The 16030-nt window shown below is 61.5% G+C and overlaps 1 protein-coding gene across 1 annotated transcript in view; it reads right to left on the reverse strand.

Annotated features, from left to right (window-relative positions):
* Window positions 1-16030, reverse strand: part of LOC117011555 (ryanodine receptor 1-like) — a gene marked incomplete at its 3' end in the record, with an annotated part of 126799 nt that overhangs the window by 46352 nt on the left and 64417 nt on the right. The window contains 8 exon segments of the mRNA XM_033086980.1: window positions 2570-2702; window positions 2787-2901; window positions 5130-5403; window positions 8594-8737; window positions 9619-9730; window positions 11758-11958; window positions 13393-13545; window positions 13642-14383. Of these exon segments, the coding sequence (XP_032942871.1) occupies window positions 2570-2702; window positions 2787-2901; window positions 5130-5403; window positions 8594-8737; window positions 9619-9730; window positions 11758-11958; window positions 13393-13545; window positions 13642-14383 (1874 nt within the window).

Raw genomic sequence — 16030 nt, forward strand, 5'->3', positions numbered from 1 at the left:
CCGCTGTTCTCCAGCAGGTAACTCAGGTGGGGGTGACACCAGGGACACAGGGGGTGACACCAGGGACACAGGGAGGTGACAGAGGTGACACCAGAACACTCATCCAGCCCGATGCTGCTGTTCTCCAGCAGGTAGCCCAGGTGGGGGTGACACCAGGGCCACAGGGGGTGACACCAGGGACACAGAGGGTGACAGGGAGGTGACAGGGGTGACAGGGAGGTGACAGGGGTGACAGGGAGGTGACAGGGACACTCACCCAACCCAATCCCGCTGTTCTCCAGCAGGTAGCCCAGGTGGGGGTGACAGCAGGGACACAGGGGGTGACACCAGGGACACAGAGGTGACACCAGGGACCCGGGGGGTGACAGGGAGGTGACAGGGAGGTGACAGGGGTGGCAGGGAGGTGACAGGGACACTCACCCAACCCAATCCCGCTGTTCTCCAGCAGGTAGCCCAGGTGGGGGTGACAGCAGGGACACAGGGGGTGACACCAGGGACACAGGGGTGACACCAGGGACACAGGGGGTGACAGGGACGTGACAGAGGTGACACCAGGACACTCACCCAGCCCGATGCTGCTGTTCTCCAGCAGGTAACCCAGGTGGGGGTGACACCAGGGCCACAGGGGGTGACACCAGGGACACAGAGGGTGACAGGGAGGTGACAGGGGTGACAGGGAGGTGACAGGGACACTCACCCAGGCCGATACCGCTGTTCTCCAGCAGGTAGCCCAGGTGGGGGTGACACCAGGGCCACAGGGGGTGACACCAGGGACACAGGGGTGATACCAGGGACACAGAGGGTGACAGCAGGGACACAGGGGGTGACAGGGGGATGACAGGGGTGACACCAGGGCCACAGGGGGTGACACCAGGGACACAGAGGGTGACAGGGAGGTGACAGGGGTGACAGGGAGGTGACAGGGGTGACAGGGAGGTGACAGGGACACTCACCCAACCCAATCCCGCTGTTCTCCAGCAGGTAGCCCAGGTGGGGGTGACAGCAGGGACACAGGGGGTGACACCAGGGACACAGAGGTGACACCAGGGACCCGGGGGGTGACAGGGAGGTGACAGGGAGGTGACAGGGGTGGCAGGGAGGTGACAGGGACACTCACCCAACCCAATCCCGCTGTTCTCCAGCAGGTAGCCCAGGTGGGGGTGACAGCAGGGACACAGGGGGTGACACCAGGGACACAGGGGTGACACCAGGGACACAGGGGGTGACAGGGACGTGACAGAGGTGACACCAGGACACTCACCCAGCCCGATGCTGCTGTTCTCCAGCAGGTAACCCAGGTGGGGGTGACACCAGGGCCACAGGGGGTGACACCAGGGACACAGAGGGTGACAGGGAGGTGACAGGGGTGACAGGGAGGTGACAGGGACACTCACCCAGGCCGATACCGCTGTTCTCCAGCAGGTAGCCCAGGTGGGGGTGACACCAGGGCCACAGGGGGTGACACCAGGGACACAGGGGTGATACCAGGGACACAGAGGGTGACAGCAGGGACACAGGGGGTGACAGGGGGATGACAGGGGTGACACCAGGGACACAGGGGGTGACACCAGGGACACAGAGGGGTGACACCAGGGACACAGAGGGGTGACAGGGAGGTGACAGGGGTGACACCAGGGACACAGGAGGTGACAGCAGAGACACAGGGGGTGACAGCAGGGACACAGGAGGTGACAGCAGAGACACAGGGGGTGACAGCAGAGACACAGGGGGTGACAGCAGGGACACAGGAGACGACAGCAGGGACACAGGAGGAGACAGCAGGGACACAGGGGGGTGACACCAGGGACACAGGGGGTGACACCAGGGACACAGGAGGTGACAGGGAGGTGACAGAGGTGACACCAGGACACTCACCCAGCCCAATCCCGCTGTTCTCCAGCAGGTAGCCCAGGTGGGGGTGACACCATGGACACAAGAGGTGACACCAGGGACACAGGGGGTGACACCAGGGACACAGGGGGTGACAGGGAGGTGACAGGGACACTCACCCAGGCCGATACCGCTGTTCTCCAGCAGGTAGCCCAGGTGGGGGTGACACCAGGGCCACAGGGGGTGACACCAGGGACACAGGGGTGACAGGGGGGTGACAGCAGGGACACAGGGGGTGACAGGGAGGTGACAGGGACACTCACCCAGCCCGATGCCGCTGTTCTCCAGCAGGTAGCCCAGGTGGGGGTGACACCAGGGACACAGGGGGTGACACCAGGGACACAGGGGGTGACACTAAGGGACACAGAGGGTGACAGGGAGGTGACAGAGGTGACACTAAGGGACACAGAGGGTGACACCAGGGACACAGGGGGTGACACCAGGGACACAGGGGGTGACAGGGAGGTGACAGAGGTGACACCAGGACACTCACCCAGCCCGATGCCGCTGTTCTCCAGCAGATAACTCAGGTGGGGGTGACACCAGGGACACAGGGGGTGACACCAGGGACACAGGGGGTGACACCAGGGACACAGGGGGTGACAGGGGGGTGACAGCAGGGACACAGGGGGTGACAGGGAGGTGACAGGGGCGACAGGGAGGTGACAGGGACACTCACCCAGGCCAATCCCGCTGTTCTCCAGCAGGTAGCCCAGGTGGTCGAACATGGAGCGCTGGTTCTGGCGGCTGATGCGGCAGAAGTAGCAGAGGAAGCGGCAGCAGTTCGTCACCATCTTGGGGAACCGAATCTCCTGGGGGGCACGGGGGGGTCAGGGCGGGTCCTGGGGGGTCCTGGGGGGTCCCAGGGGGGTCCCAGGGGTGGGTGGGGGGCTCACCTTGGACTCGCCGCCGCCCAGCACGCTGACCATCACCTGCATCACCGTCTCGTGCATGCCCAGGGCCCGCATCAGGTTGGGGTGCTGGTAGAACACCTTGTTGTTCATGATGTTCCTGGGGGTAAGAGGGGTTAACTGGGGTTAACTGGGGTTAACTGGGGGGCTCAGGTGGGATTTGGGGTGCTGGTAGAACACCTTGTTGTTCATGATGTTCCTGGGGGTAACAGGGGTTAATTGGGGTTAACTGGGGTTAACTGGGGTGCTTAGGTGGGATTTGAGGGGCTCAGGGGCAGATTTGGGGTGCTCAGGTGGGATTTGGGGTGCTGGTAGAACACCTTGCTGTTCATGATGTTCCTGGGGGGACCAGGAACTGGTGTTAACTGGGGTTAACTGGGGTTAACTGGGGGGCTCAGAGGCAGATTTGGGGGGCTCAGGTGGGATTTGGGGTGCTGGAAGAACACCTTGTTGTTTATGATGTTCCTGGGGAGATCAGAAACTGGGGTTAACTGGTGTTAACTGGGGTTAACTGGTGTTAACTGGGGTGTTCAGGTGGGATTTGGGGTGCTGGTAGAACACCTTGTTGTTCATGATGTTCCTGGGGGCACAGGAACTGGTGTTAACTGGGGTTAACTGGGGTTAACTGGGGTTAACTGGGGGGCTCAGGTGGGATTTGGGGTGCTGGTAGAACACCTTGTTGTTCATGATGTTCCTGAGGGGACCAGGAACTGGTGTTAATTGGGGTTAACTGGGGTTATCTGGGGTGTTCAGGTGGGATTTGGGGTGCTCAGGTGGGATTTGGGGTGCTGGTAGAACACCTTGTTGTTCATGATGTTCCTGGGGGGACCAGGAACTGGTGTTAACTGGGGTTAACTGGGGTTAACTGGGGTGCTCAGGTGGGATTTGGGGTGCTCAGGTGGGATCTGGGGTGCTGGTAGAACACCTTGTTGTTCATGATGTTCCTGGGGGGACCAGAAACTGGTGTTAACTGGTGTTAACTGGGGTTAACTGGGGTTAACTGGGGTTAACTGGGGTTAACTGGGGTGCTCAGGTGGGATTTGGGGTGCTGGTAGAACACCTTGTTGTTCATGATGTTCCTGGGGGACCAGGAACTGGTGTTAACTGGAGTTAACTGGGGTTAACTGGGGTTGTCTGGTGTTAACTGGGGTTAACTGGGGGGCTCAGGTGGGATTTGGGGGGCTGGTAGAACACCTTGTTGTTCATGATGTTCCTGGGGGGACCAGGGGTCAATTAGGGGGTTCAGGGGCAGATTTGGGGTGCTCAGGTGGGATCTGGGGTGCTCAGGTGGGATCTGGGGGGCTCAGGTGGGATTTGGGGTGCTCAGGTGGGATTTGGGGTGCTGGTAGAACACCTTGTTGTTCATGATGTTCCTGGGGGTAACAGGGGTTAACTGGGGTTAACTGGGGTTAACTGGGGTTAACTGGGGTTATCTGATGTTAACTGGGGTGCTCAGGTGGGATTTGGGGTGTTCAGGTGGGATTTGGGGTGCTGGTAGAACACCTTGTTGTTCATTATGTTCCTGAGGGGACCAGAAACTGGGGTTAACTGGTTTTAACTGGTGTTAACTGGGGTTAACTGGTGTTAACTGGGGGGCTCAGGTAGGATTTGGGGTGCTGGTAGAACACCTTGTTGTTCGTGATGTTCCTGGGGGTAACAGGGGTGAACTGGGATTAACTGGGGTTAACTGGGGTTATCTGGGGTGCTCAGGTGGGATTTGGGGTGCTGGTAGAACACCTTGTTGTTCATGATGTTCCTGGGGGCACCAGGAATTGGTGTTAACTTGTGTTAACTGGGGTTAACTGGGGTGTTCAGGTGGGATCTGGGGTGCTGGTAGAACACCTTGTTGTTCATGATGTTCCTGGGGGCACCAGGAGCTGGTGTTAATTGGTGTTAACTGGGGTTAACCTCTGGGGGGCTCAGGGGCAGATTTGGGGTGCTGGAAGGGGACAAAGGTGACACAGGTGACACAGGTGACACACAGGTGCCACAGAACCTCCCCTCACCCGATGCTCTGGATCATGAGGTTCTCCTCCTCGGGGCCCAGGGGTGACACAGGGGTAACACAGGGTGACACAATGATGACACAGCAGTAACACAAAGGTAACACAGGTGACACAGGTGACACACAGGTGACACAGGTGACATACAGGTTCCACAGGTACCCCCTCACCCGATGCTCTGGATCATGAGGTTCTCCTCCTCGGGGCCCAGGGGTGACACAGGTGACACAATGATGACACAGCAGTAACACAAAGGTAACACAAGTGACACACAGGTGACACAGGTGACACACAGGTGCCACAGGTGCCACAGAGCTCCCCTCACCCAATGCTCTGGATCATGAGGTTCTCCTCCTCGGGGCCCATCTGCACGATGAGCAGCGAGCGGATCTGGCCCAGGCACTCGAGCAGGGCCGTGGTGTCGGCCACCGAGGCGGCGCTGATGGCGTAGGCCTTGGGCAGGGCGCGGCCCAGCTCGCCCAGCGCGTCGTACTGCCGGTGCAGCAGGCTGAACATGGCCCTGACCAGGGCCGGGCTCTGGATGAACGATTCCTGCGCCCAGTGCACCATGGTCTGCGAGATCAGCTCCTGCAGGGTGCCTGGGGACAGGGACAGGGACATTGGGGACATCAGAGAGATCAGTGACATTGGGGACACAGGGATTCCTGCGCCCAGTGCACCATGGTCTGCGAGATCAGCTCCTGCAGGGTGCCTGGGGACAGGGACAGGGACATCAGGGACACTGGGGACATCAGAGAGATCAGGGACATTGGGGACAGCAGGGACATTGGGGACACAGGGATTCCTGCGCCCAGTGCACCATGGTCTGGGAAATCAACTCCTGGAGAGTGCCTGGGGACAGGGACAGCAGAGAGATCAGTGATACTGGGCACACTGGGGACATCAGAGATATCAGAGAGATCAGAGAGATCAGTGACATTGGGGACATTGGGGACACAGTGATTCCTGTGCCCAGTGCACCATGGTCTGCGAGATCAGCTCCTGGAGAGTGCCTGGGGACAGGGACAGGGACATTGGGGACATCAGAGATCAGAGAGATCAGAGAGATCAGAGAGATCAGGGACATTGGGGACATTGGGGACATTGGGGACACAGGGATTCCTGTGCCCAGTGCACCATGGTCTGGGAAATCAGCTCCTGCAGGGTGCCTGGGGACAGGGACAGGGACATTGGGGACATCAGAGATCAGAGAGATCAGAGAGATCAGGGACACTGGGGACATTGGGGACATTGGGGACACAGGGATTCCTGTGCCCAGTACACCATGGTCTGGGAAATCAACTCCTGGAGAGTGCCTGGGGACAGGGACAGGGACATCAGTGACAATGGGGACATCAGAGAGATCAGAGAGATCAAAGAGATCAGGGACATTGGGGACATAGGGGACATTGGGGACACAGGGATTCCTGTGCCCAGTGCACCATGGTCTGCGAGATCAGCTCCTGCAGGGTGCCTGGGGACAGGGACAGGGACATCAGGGACATCAGAGATCAGAGAGATTAGAGAGATCAGTGACATTGGGGACATTGCGGACACAGGGATTCCTGTGCCCAGTGCACCATGGTCTGGGAAATCAGCTCCTGGAGAGTGCCTGGGGACAGCGGGGACAGCAGGGACATTGGGGACATCAGTGACATTGGGGACACTGGGGACATCAGAGAGATCAGGGACATTGGGGACATTGGGGACACAGGGATTCCTGTGCCCAGTGCACCATGGTCTGGGAAATCAGCTCCTGCAGGGTGCCTGGGGACAGGGACAGGGACATTTGGGACATCAGAGATCAGAGAGATCAGAGAGATCAGGGACATTGGGGACACAGGGATTCCTGCGCCCAGTGCACCATGGTCTGCGAGATCAGCTGCTGCAGGGTGCCTGGGGACATTGGGGACATCAGGGACATCAGGGACATTGGGGACACAGGGATTCCTGCGCCTAGTGCACCATGGTCTGCGAGATCAGCTCCTGCAGAGTGCCTAGGGACAGGGACAGGGACATCAGTGGCACTGGGGACATTGGGGACATCAGAGAGATCAGAGAGATCAGTGACATTGGGACACAGGGATTCCTGCGCCCAGTGCACCATGGTCTGGGAAATCAGCTCCTGCAGAGTGCCTGGGGACAGGGACAGGGACATCAGGGACATTGGGGACATCAGAGAGATCAGAGAGATCAGAGAGATCAGTGACATTAGGGACATTGGGGACACAGGGATTCCTGGGCCCAGTGCACCATGGTCTGGGAAATCAGCTCCTGGAGGGTGCCTGGGGACAGGGACAGGGACATCGGGGACATCAGTGACATTGGGGACATTTGAGACACAAGTATTCCTGCGCCCAGTGCACCATGGTCTGGGAGATCAGCTCCTGCAGGGTGCCTGGGGACATTGGGGACATCAGGGACATCAGTGACATTGGGGACATCAGAGAGATCAGAGAGATCAGAGAGTACAGAGAGATCAGAGAGATCAGGGACATTGGGGACATTGGGGACATCAGAGAGATCGGTGACATTGGGGACATTGGGGACACAGGGATTCCTGTGCCCAGTGCACCATGGTCTGCGAGATCAGCTCCTGGAGAGTGCCTGGGGGCAGCAGGGACATCAGTGACATTGGGGACATCAGAGAGATCAGTGACATTGAGGACACAGTGACTCCTGTGCCCAGTGCACCACGGTCTGTGAAATCAGCTCCTGGAGGGTGCCTGGGGACAGGGACAGGGACATCAGGGACATTGGGGACATCAGTGACATTGGGGACACAGGGATTCCTGTGCCCAGTGCACCATGGTCTGTGAAATCAGGTCCTGGAGGGTGCCTGGGGACAGGGACAGGGACATTGGGGACATCAGAGATCAGAGAGATCAGAGAGATCAGTGACATTGGGGACATTGGGGACACAGTGATTCCTGTGCCCAGTGCACCATGGTCTGGGAAATCAGCTCCTGGAGGGTGCCTGGGGACAGCGGGGACAGCAGGGACATTGGGGACATCAGTGACATTGGGGACACTGGGGACATCAGAGAGATCAGGGACATTGGGGACATTGGGGACACAGTGATTCCTGTGCCCAGTGCACCATGGTCTGCGAGATCAGGTCCTGGAGAGTGCCTGGGGACAGGGACAGGGACATTGGGGACATCAGTGACATTGGGGACACAGGGGACATCAGAGAGATCAGGGACATTGGGGACACTGGGGACACAGGGATTCCTGTGCCCTGTGCACCATGGTCTGGGAAATCAGCTCCTGGAGGGTGCCTGGGGACAGGGACAGGGACATTGGGGACATCAGTGACATTGGGGACACAGGGATTCCTGCGCCCAGTGCACCATGGTCTGGGAAATCAGCTCCTGGAGAGTGCCTGGGGACAGGGACAGGGACATCAGTGACATTGGGGACACAGGGATTCCTGTGCCCAGTGCACCATGGTCTGGGAGATCAGCTCCTGGAGAGTGCCTGGGGACAGGGACAGGGACATTGGGGACATCAGTGACATTGGGGACATGGGGGACATCAGGGAGATCAGGAACACTGGGGACAATGACACTGGGGACACTGAGGGACATTGGTGCCACCCGTGCCCAGCTCCCCATCCCTGCCACGTCACCTCCAGCATCACAGGTGCCACACACCCTGTGTGCCACCTCGAGGACACTCTGTGTCCCCAAATGTCCCTGTCCCCCCCATCCCCTGTCCCTGTCCCTGTCCCCGTCCCTGTCCCTGTCCCCGTCCCTGTCCCTGTCCCTGTCCCTGTCCCCTCCTCACTGGGCACCGGGGGCTCCTCGGGGGGCGTCTCCTCCTCCTTCGGGGGTCCCCGGACCCCGACCACCTTCTGCACCAGCCCCAGCAGCCTCTGCCTCAGCGACGCCTCCTCCTCCTCCTCCTCTTCCTCCTCCTGCAGCTCGATGCCTGGGGGGACAGGGGGGGGTCACAGGGGTGTCACCATGTCCCCATCATGTCCCCATCATGTCCCCAAGGGGAGTCCCAGGGGGGGTTTGGGGTCCCAAATTTGGGGTCGCCATGCCCTGGAGGGGTCCCTGTTCCTGTGGGGAGACCTCAGTTCCCCTGGGGATGTCCCCAAGTTCTGGGGGTGTCCCCAAGCCCCTGAGGGTGTCCCCAAGCCCAGAGTATTGTCCCCAAGCCCAGAGGATTGTCCCCAAGCACAGAGGATTGTCCCCAAGCCCAAAGGATTGTCCCCAAGCCCCTGAGGGTGTCCCTAAGCCCAGAGGATTGTCCCCTAGCCCAGAGGATTGTCCCCACACCCCTAGGATTGTCCCCAAGCCCCTGAGGGTGACCCCAAGCCCAGGGGACTGTCCCCATGCCCTTGGGATTGTCCCCAAGCCCGTGAGGGTGTCCCCAAGTCCCTGAGGGTGTCCCCACACCCCTGGAATTGTCCCCAAGTTCTGGGGGTGTCCCCAAGCCCAGAGGATTGTCCCCACACCCCTGGGATTGTCCCCAAGTTCTCGGGGTGTCCCCACATCCAGAGGATTGCCCCCACACCCCTGGGATTGTCCCCACACCCAGAGGATTGTCCCCAAGCCTAAGGCATTGTCCCCAAGCCCAGGGGACTGTCCCCAAGCCCCAGGAGACTGTCCCCACACCCCTGGAATTGTCCCCACACCCAGAGGATTGTCCCCAAGCCCCTGAGGGTGTCCCCAAGCCCAGGAGATTGTCCCCAAGCCCAGAGGACTGTCCCCACACCCCTGGAATTGTCCCCACACCCCTGGGATTGTCCCCAAGCCCAGAGGATTGTCCCCACACCCCCGGGACTGTCCCTGTCCCCCCCTCACCGCAGTGGGCCAGCAGGTCATTGTGGAAGTCCAGCAGCTCGTCCCGGATGTCCCCAGGCACGGGACACTCCTCATCCTCAGCCCCGGCCTTGTACTGCATCAGCATGTTGATCTGGGGACAGGGACAGGGACAGGGACAGGGAGAGGGGACAGGGGACAGGGACAGAGACAGGGGACACAGGGACACGAGGTCAGTGGGACCATCCTGCCCCTGTACATCCCTCACACGTGTCCCTGTGTGCCCCAAATGTCCCTGTGTCCCCCCCACGTGTGCCCCAAATGTCCCTGTGTCCCCCCCAAATGTCCCCATGTCCCCTTCATGTCCCTGTGTGCCCCAAATGTCCCTGTGTCCCCCTCACACATCCCTGTGTCCCCCCACGTCCCTGTGTCCCCAGGCTGTCCCTGCAGTGTCCCCACTCTATCCCTGCACTGTCCCCCTGCTGTCCCCCCTCTGTCCCACGTTATCCCCACATTATCCCCACAATGTCCCTGCAATGTCCCCACAATGTCCCTGCAATGTCTCCACATTATCCCCACAATGTCCCTGCAATGTCCCCACATTTTCACCCTGCTGTCCCCCCTCTGTCCCCACGTTATCCCCACAATGTCCCTGCAGTGTCCCCCCTCTGTCTCTCCTCTGTCCCCCTGCTGTCCCCCTCTCTGTCCACATGTTGTCCCCACATTATCCCCAAAATGTCCCTGCAATATCCCCACGTTATCCCCACAATGTCCCTGCAATGTCCCCTTGTTATCCCTGCACTGTCACCCCCGTGTCCCCTCTCTGTCCCCACGTCATCCCCACTCTATCCCTGCAATGTCCCTGCAGTGTCCCCCTGCTGTCCCCTCTCTGTCCCCACGTTATCCCCACATTATCGCCACAATGTCCCTGCAGTGTTCCCCCTCTGTCCCCCTACTGTCTCCCTCTCTGTCCCCACGTTATCCCCACGTTATTCCCACTGTATCCCTGCAGTGTCCCCCCTCTGTCCCCCTGCTGTCCCACCTCTGTCCCCACGTTATCCCCACACTGTCCCTGCAACGTCCCCACGTTATCCCCATGTTATCCACATACTGTCCCCACTCTATGCCCACATTATCCTCACAATGTCCCTGAAATGTCCCCACGTTATCCCCACGCTGTCCCTGCAATGTCCCCACTCTGGCCCCCTGCTGTCCCCTCTCTGTCCCCACGTTATCCCCAGGCTGTCCCTGCAGTGTCCCCACATTATCCCCACAATGTCCCTGCAATGTCCCCACATTTTCACCCTGCTGTCCCCCCTCTGTCCCCACGTTATCCCCACAATGTTCTGCAATGTCCCCATGCTATCCCCGCACTGTCCCCCCCCGTGTCCCCCCTCTGTCCCCACGTCATCCCCACTCTATCCCTGCAATGTCCCTGCAGTGTCCCCCTGCTGTCCCCTCTCTGTCCCCACGTTATCCCCACATTATCGCCACAATGTCCCTGCAGTGTTCCCCCTCTGTCCCCCTGCTGTCCCCCTCTCTGTCCCCACGTTATCCCCAGGCTGTCCCTGCGACGTCTCCATGTTATCCCCACGATGTCCCTGCAATGTCCCCACGTTGTCATCCTGCTGTCCCCCTCACTGTCCCCGCACTGTCCCCATTCTATCCCTGCAGTGTCCCCCTGCTGTCCCCTCTCTGTCCCCACGTTATCCCCACGTTATTCCCACTGTATCCCTGCAGTGTCCCCCCTCTGTCCCCCTGCTGTCCCACCTCTGTCCCCACGTTATCCCCAGGCTATCCCTGCATTGTCCTCATGTCATCCCCGCACTGTCCCCCCTCTGTCCCCCTGCTATCCCCGCACTGTCCCCACTGTCCCCACGTCATCCCCTCACTGTCCCCCCCGTGTCCCCCCGTGTCCACCCCGTGTCCCCTCCGTGTCCCCTCGTGTCCCTGCACTGTCCCCCCGTGTCCCTGCACTGTCCCCCCGTGTCCCCCCCGTGTCCTCTCCGTGTCCCCCCATGTCCCTGCACTGTCCCCCCCGTGTCCCCTTTCTGTCCCCATGTTATCCCCGCACTGTCCCCACACTGTCCACATGTTATCCCTGCACTGTCCCCACATTATCCCCACACTGTCCCCCCCCGTGTCCCCCCGTGTCCCTCCGTGTCCTCCCCGTGTCCCCACCTGCTCCTGCGGCGGGGAGCGGAACTCGCGCGTCCTTCGCGCCGTCTCCGCGGCCGTCATGGTCAGAGCGCGCATCAGGCGCCCGTAGCGGCGCCGCTGGTCCCGCTGCAGCCGCTGCACGTGGCGCTCCGAGAAGGCCACGATGGCCTCGACGCGGTGCTGCAGCTCCCGCTCGCACAGGTGCTGCAGCAGGTGGCACATCTGGGGACACAGGGACACGGGGACATCAGGGACATGGGGACCCAGATGTGGTGTTGCAGCTCCCGCTCGCACAGGTGCTGCAGCAGGTGGCACATCTGGGGACACGGGGACATTGGGAACATTGAGGGGCATTGGGGGGACATTGGGGATATCAGAGACACAGGGGATATCAGGGACATTGGGGACACTGGGGACATTGGGGATATTGAGTGGTATTGGGGATATCAGGGACATTGGGGACATGGGGACATGGGGGACATTGGGGACATCAGGGACATCAGGGACATGGGGACTCCGATGCGGTGCTGCAGCTCCCGCTCGCACAGGTGCTGCAGCAGGTGGCACATCTGGGGACACGGGGACATTGAGGGACACTGGGGACATGGGGGACACTGGAGACATCGGGGATATTGAGTGGTATTGGGGATATCAGGGACATTGGGGACACTGGGGACATCAGGGACACGGGGACCCTGATGTGGTGCTGCAGCTCCCGCTCGCACAGGTGCTGCAGCAGGTGGCACATCTGGGGACAGGGGGACACTGGGGACATCAGGGACATTGAGGGGCATTGGGGACATTGAGGACATTGGGGATACTGAAGGGTATTGGGTATATCAGGGACATTGGGGACACGGGGACATCAGGGACATTGGGGACATCACGGACACGGGGACCCCGACACGGTGCTGCAGCTCCCGCTCGCACAGGTGCTGCAGCAGGTGGCACATTTGGGGACACGGGAACATGGGGACATTGGGGACATCAGGGACATGGGGACCCCAACGTGGTGCTGCAGCTCCCGTTTGCACAGGTGCTGCAGCAGGTGGTACATCTGGGGACATTGGGAACATTGGGGACATCAGGGACATGGGGGACATTGGGGATATTGAGGGGTATTGGGGATATCAGGGGACATTGGGGACATCGGGGACATTGGGATCCCAACGCGGTGCTGCAGCTCCCGCTCGCACAGGTGCTGCAGCAGGTGGCACATCTGGGGACACGGGGACAGGGGGTTTACAGGGACATTGGGGACACTGGGGACATGGGGGACATTGGGGACATTGGGGATATCAGGGACACTGGGGACACTGGGGACATTGGGGTCACAGGGACCCCGACGCGGTGCTGCAGCTCCCGCTCGCACAGGTGCTGCAGCAGGTGGCACATTTGGGGACACAGGGACATTGAGGGGACATTGAGGGGCATTGGGGGTCATTGGGGCCATCAGGAACACTGGGGACATTGGGGACACGAGGGATATGAGGGACATGGGGGCACTGGGGACATTGGAAGGAGGTTGGGGACATCTTGGGGACACGAAGGTACCAGGGAGGGGACCCAGGGACCCAGGGAGGGGACCCAGGGACCCCAGGGAAGGGACACAGTGACCCCAGGACCTCTCCCCGGCGTCCCCAGCCCCTCCCTCACCTGCAGCTTGACCGACTCCGGCAGCTTCATCTGCAGCAGCCCCTCCTCCAGCTCCTCCTCCTCCTCCTTCTCCTCCTCCTCCTCCTCGTGCTGCCCCTCCCCGGCCTCCATGGCCTTCGTCCTCCGCGCCTCCTCCTCATCCTCCTCCTCCTCCTCCATCTCTCCAGCCTCGATGGCCTTCCTCCTCCTCACTTCCTCCTCCTCCTCCTCCTCCATCTCTCCGGCCTCGATCGCCTTTTCCCTCCTCGCCTCCTCATCCTCCTCCTCCTCCTCTCCAGCCTCGATGGCCTTCATCTCCTCCTCCTCCTCCTCCTCCTCGTGTCCATCCCTCCGCCCGTCCCCGAACACGCGGGGCTCGATCATCCTCAGCACCCTCCTGACGTCATCATCACCCAGCGCTCCCACCGCCAGCAGCGCCGACACCAGTTTGAGCACGGGCACCAACTGGAACTCCACGCTGCCCCCCACGGGGTCCCGCGCGTGGGGACCCCCTCCGGCCACGGCCTCGGCCAACATCCGCATGGCCTTGGCGCCCAGCTCGTCCAGCGGGATGGCCGGGCTGAGCGGCGCCCGCCCGCCGCCGCCGGCCGCGCGGATGAAGCACGGCTCCGAGAAATGGGGCTGGGGTCTCAGGCACGCGCTGGGCCCCACGCCCGGCGGGCCGGGGCAGCGGCCGCCGCCGGGGAAGAGCGCGATGGCGCGCGTGGCCTCGGCGATGGGCACGATGAACTCGGCGCTCATGGAGGAGCGGGCGCGCTGCGCCGCGTCCAGGTGCATGGCCAGCAGCAGGTCGTAGTAGCCGGCGCGCAGCGGGCCCGGCAGCTCGGGGCTCTCGATGGCGAAGAGCAGCTGCGCCTGGTCCACGTGGCTGCAGAGCGCGTGTGCCACGCGGTTGTTGCCCAGCGCGCACACGGCGCAGTACAGGCGCAGCGTGTGGCACTGGAACTGCAGCAGGTCCTCGCGCTCCCACAGCTCCAGGATGTCGATGCACCTGGGGGAAGGGAGGGGTCAGGGGGGACAGGTGGGGAGGGACAGGTGGGGAGGGGGCACCTGGGGTGGGACACCTAGGGTGGGGGCACCAGGTGGGTCTGGGTGTGTCCCTAATGTCCTTGGGTGTGTCCCTAATGTCATGTCCCTGGGTGTCTCCAGGTGTGCCCAGGTGTGCCATGACTGTCGCCAGGCGTCCCTGGGTGTGCCCTGGGTGTGTCTCTAATGTCCCTGGGTGTGTCCCTGGATGTCCCTGGGTGTGTCCTGGGTGTGTCCCTGGGTGTGTCCCTAATGTCCCTGGGTGTGTCCTGGGTGTGTCCCTGGGTGTGGCCCTAATGTCCTTGGGTGTGTCCCTAATGTCATGTCCCTGGGTGTCTCCAGGTGTGCCCAGGTGTGCCATGACTGTCGCCAGGCGTCCCTGGGTGTGGCCCTGGGTGTTCCTGGGTGTCCCCAGGTGTGTCCCTGGGTGTCCCTAGGTGTGTCCCTAATGTCCCTGGGTGTGTCCCTGGGTGTCTCCAGGTGTGCCTGGATGTGGCCCTTGGTGTGTCCCTGGCTGTGGCCCTAGGTGTGTTCCTAATGTCCCTGGGTGTGTCCCTAATGTCCCTGGGTGTCCTTGGGTGTGTCCCTGGGTGTGTCCCTAATGTCCCTGGCTGTGTCCAGGTGTGCCCAGGTGTGGCCCTGGGTGTGTCCCTGGCTGTGGCCCTAGGTGTGTTCCTAATGTCCCTGGGTGTGGCCCTGGGTGTGGCCCTGGGTGTGGCCCAGGCGTGGCCACATCCTTGGGTGTGTCCCTAATGTCATGTCCCTGGGTGTCTCCAGGTGTGCCCAGGTGTGCCATGACTGTCGCCAGGTGTGCCTGGGTGTGCCCTGGGTGTGTCTCCAATGTCCCTGGGTGTGGCCCTGGGTGTCCTTGGGTGTGTCCCTGGGTGTCTCTAGGTGTACTCTGGGTGTCTTCAGGTGTGCCCTGGCTGTGTCCAGGTGTGCCCAGGTGTGCCATGACTATTGCCAGGTGTGCCTGGGTGTGTCCCTAATGTCCCTGGGTGTGTCCCTGGGTGTCTCCAGGTGTGCTCTGGGTGTGTCCAGGTGTGCCCAGGTGTGCCCTGGGTGTGCCCCTAATGTCCCTGGGTGTCCCTGGGTGTGTCCTAGGTGTGTCCAGGTGTGCTCTGGGTGTCTCCAGGTGTGCCCAGGTGTGCCATGATTGTTGCCAGGTCTGCCTGGGTGTAGCCCTGGGTGTGTCCCTGGGTGTGTCCCTAATGTCCCTGGGTGTGTCCCTGGCTGTCCCTGGGTGTCTCCAGGTGTGCCCAGGTGTGCCATGATTGTCGCCAGGTGTGCCTGGGTGTGTCCCTAATGTCCCTGGGTGTGTCCCAGCTGTCCCCAGCTGTCCCCAGCTGTCCCCAGCTATCCCCAGGTGTGTTCCTGGTGTCCCCAGCTGTCCCTAGGTGTGTCCCAGGTGCGCTCACCTGTCCTCCTCGGGGATGTGCAGCGCCATCATCTGCAGGGGCTGGCTGCACTCCACGGCCCAGCCCTGGCGCTCTCTGTGCCCAGGTGTGCCCAGGTGTGCTCAGGTGTGCCCTGGTGTCCTGTCTGTGCCCTGGTTGTCCCTGGGTGTGCTCTGGCTGTCCCCAGGTGTATCCCAGCTGTCCCTAGGTGTGTT

The sequence above is a fragment of the Catharus ustulatus genome, unplaced genomic scaffold, assembly GCF_009819885.2.
Source record: "Catharus ustulatus isolate bCatUst1 unplaced genomic scaffold, bCatUst1.pri.v2 scaffold_89_arrow_ctg1, whole genome shotgun sequence".
Lineage (NCBI taxonomy): Eukaryota > Metazoa > Chordata > Aves > Passeriformes > Turdidae > Catharus > Catharus ustulatus.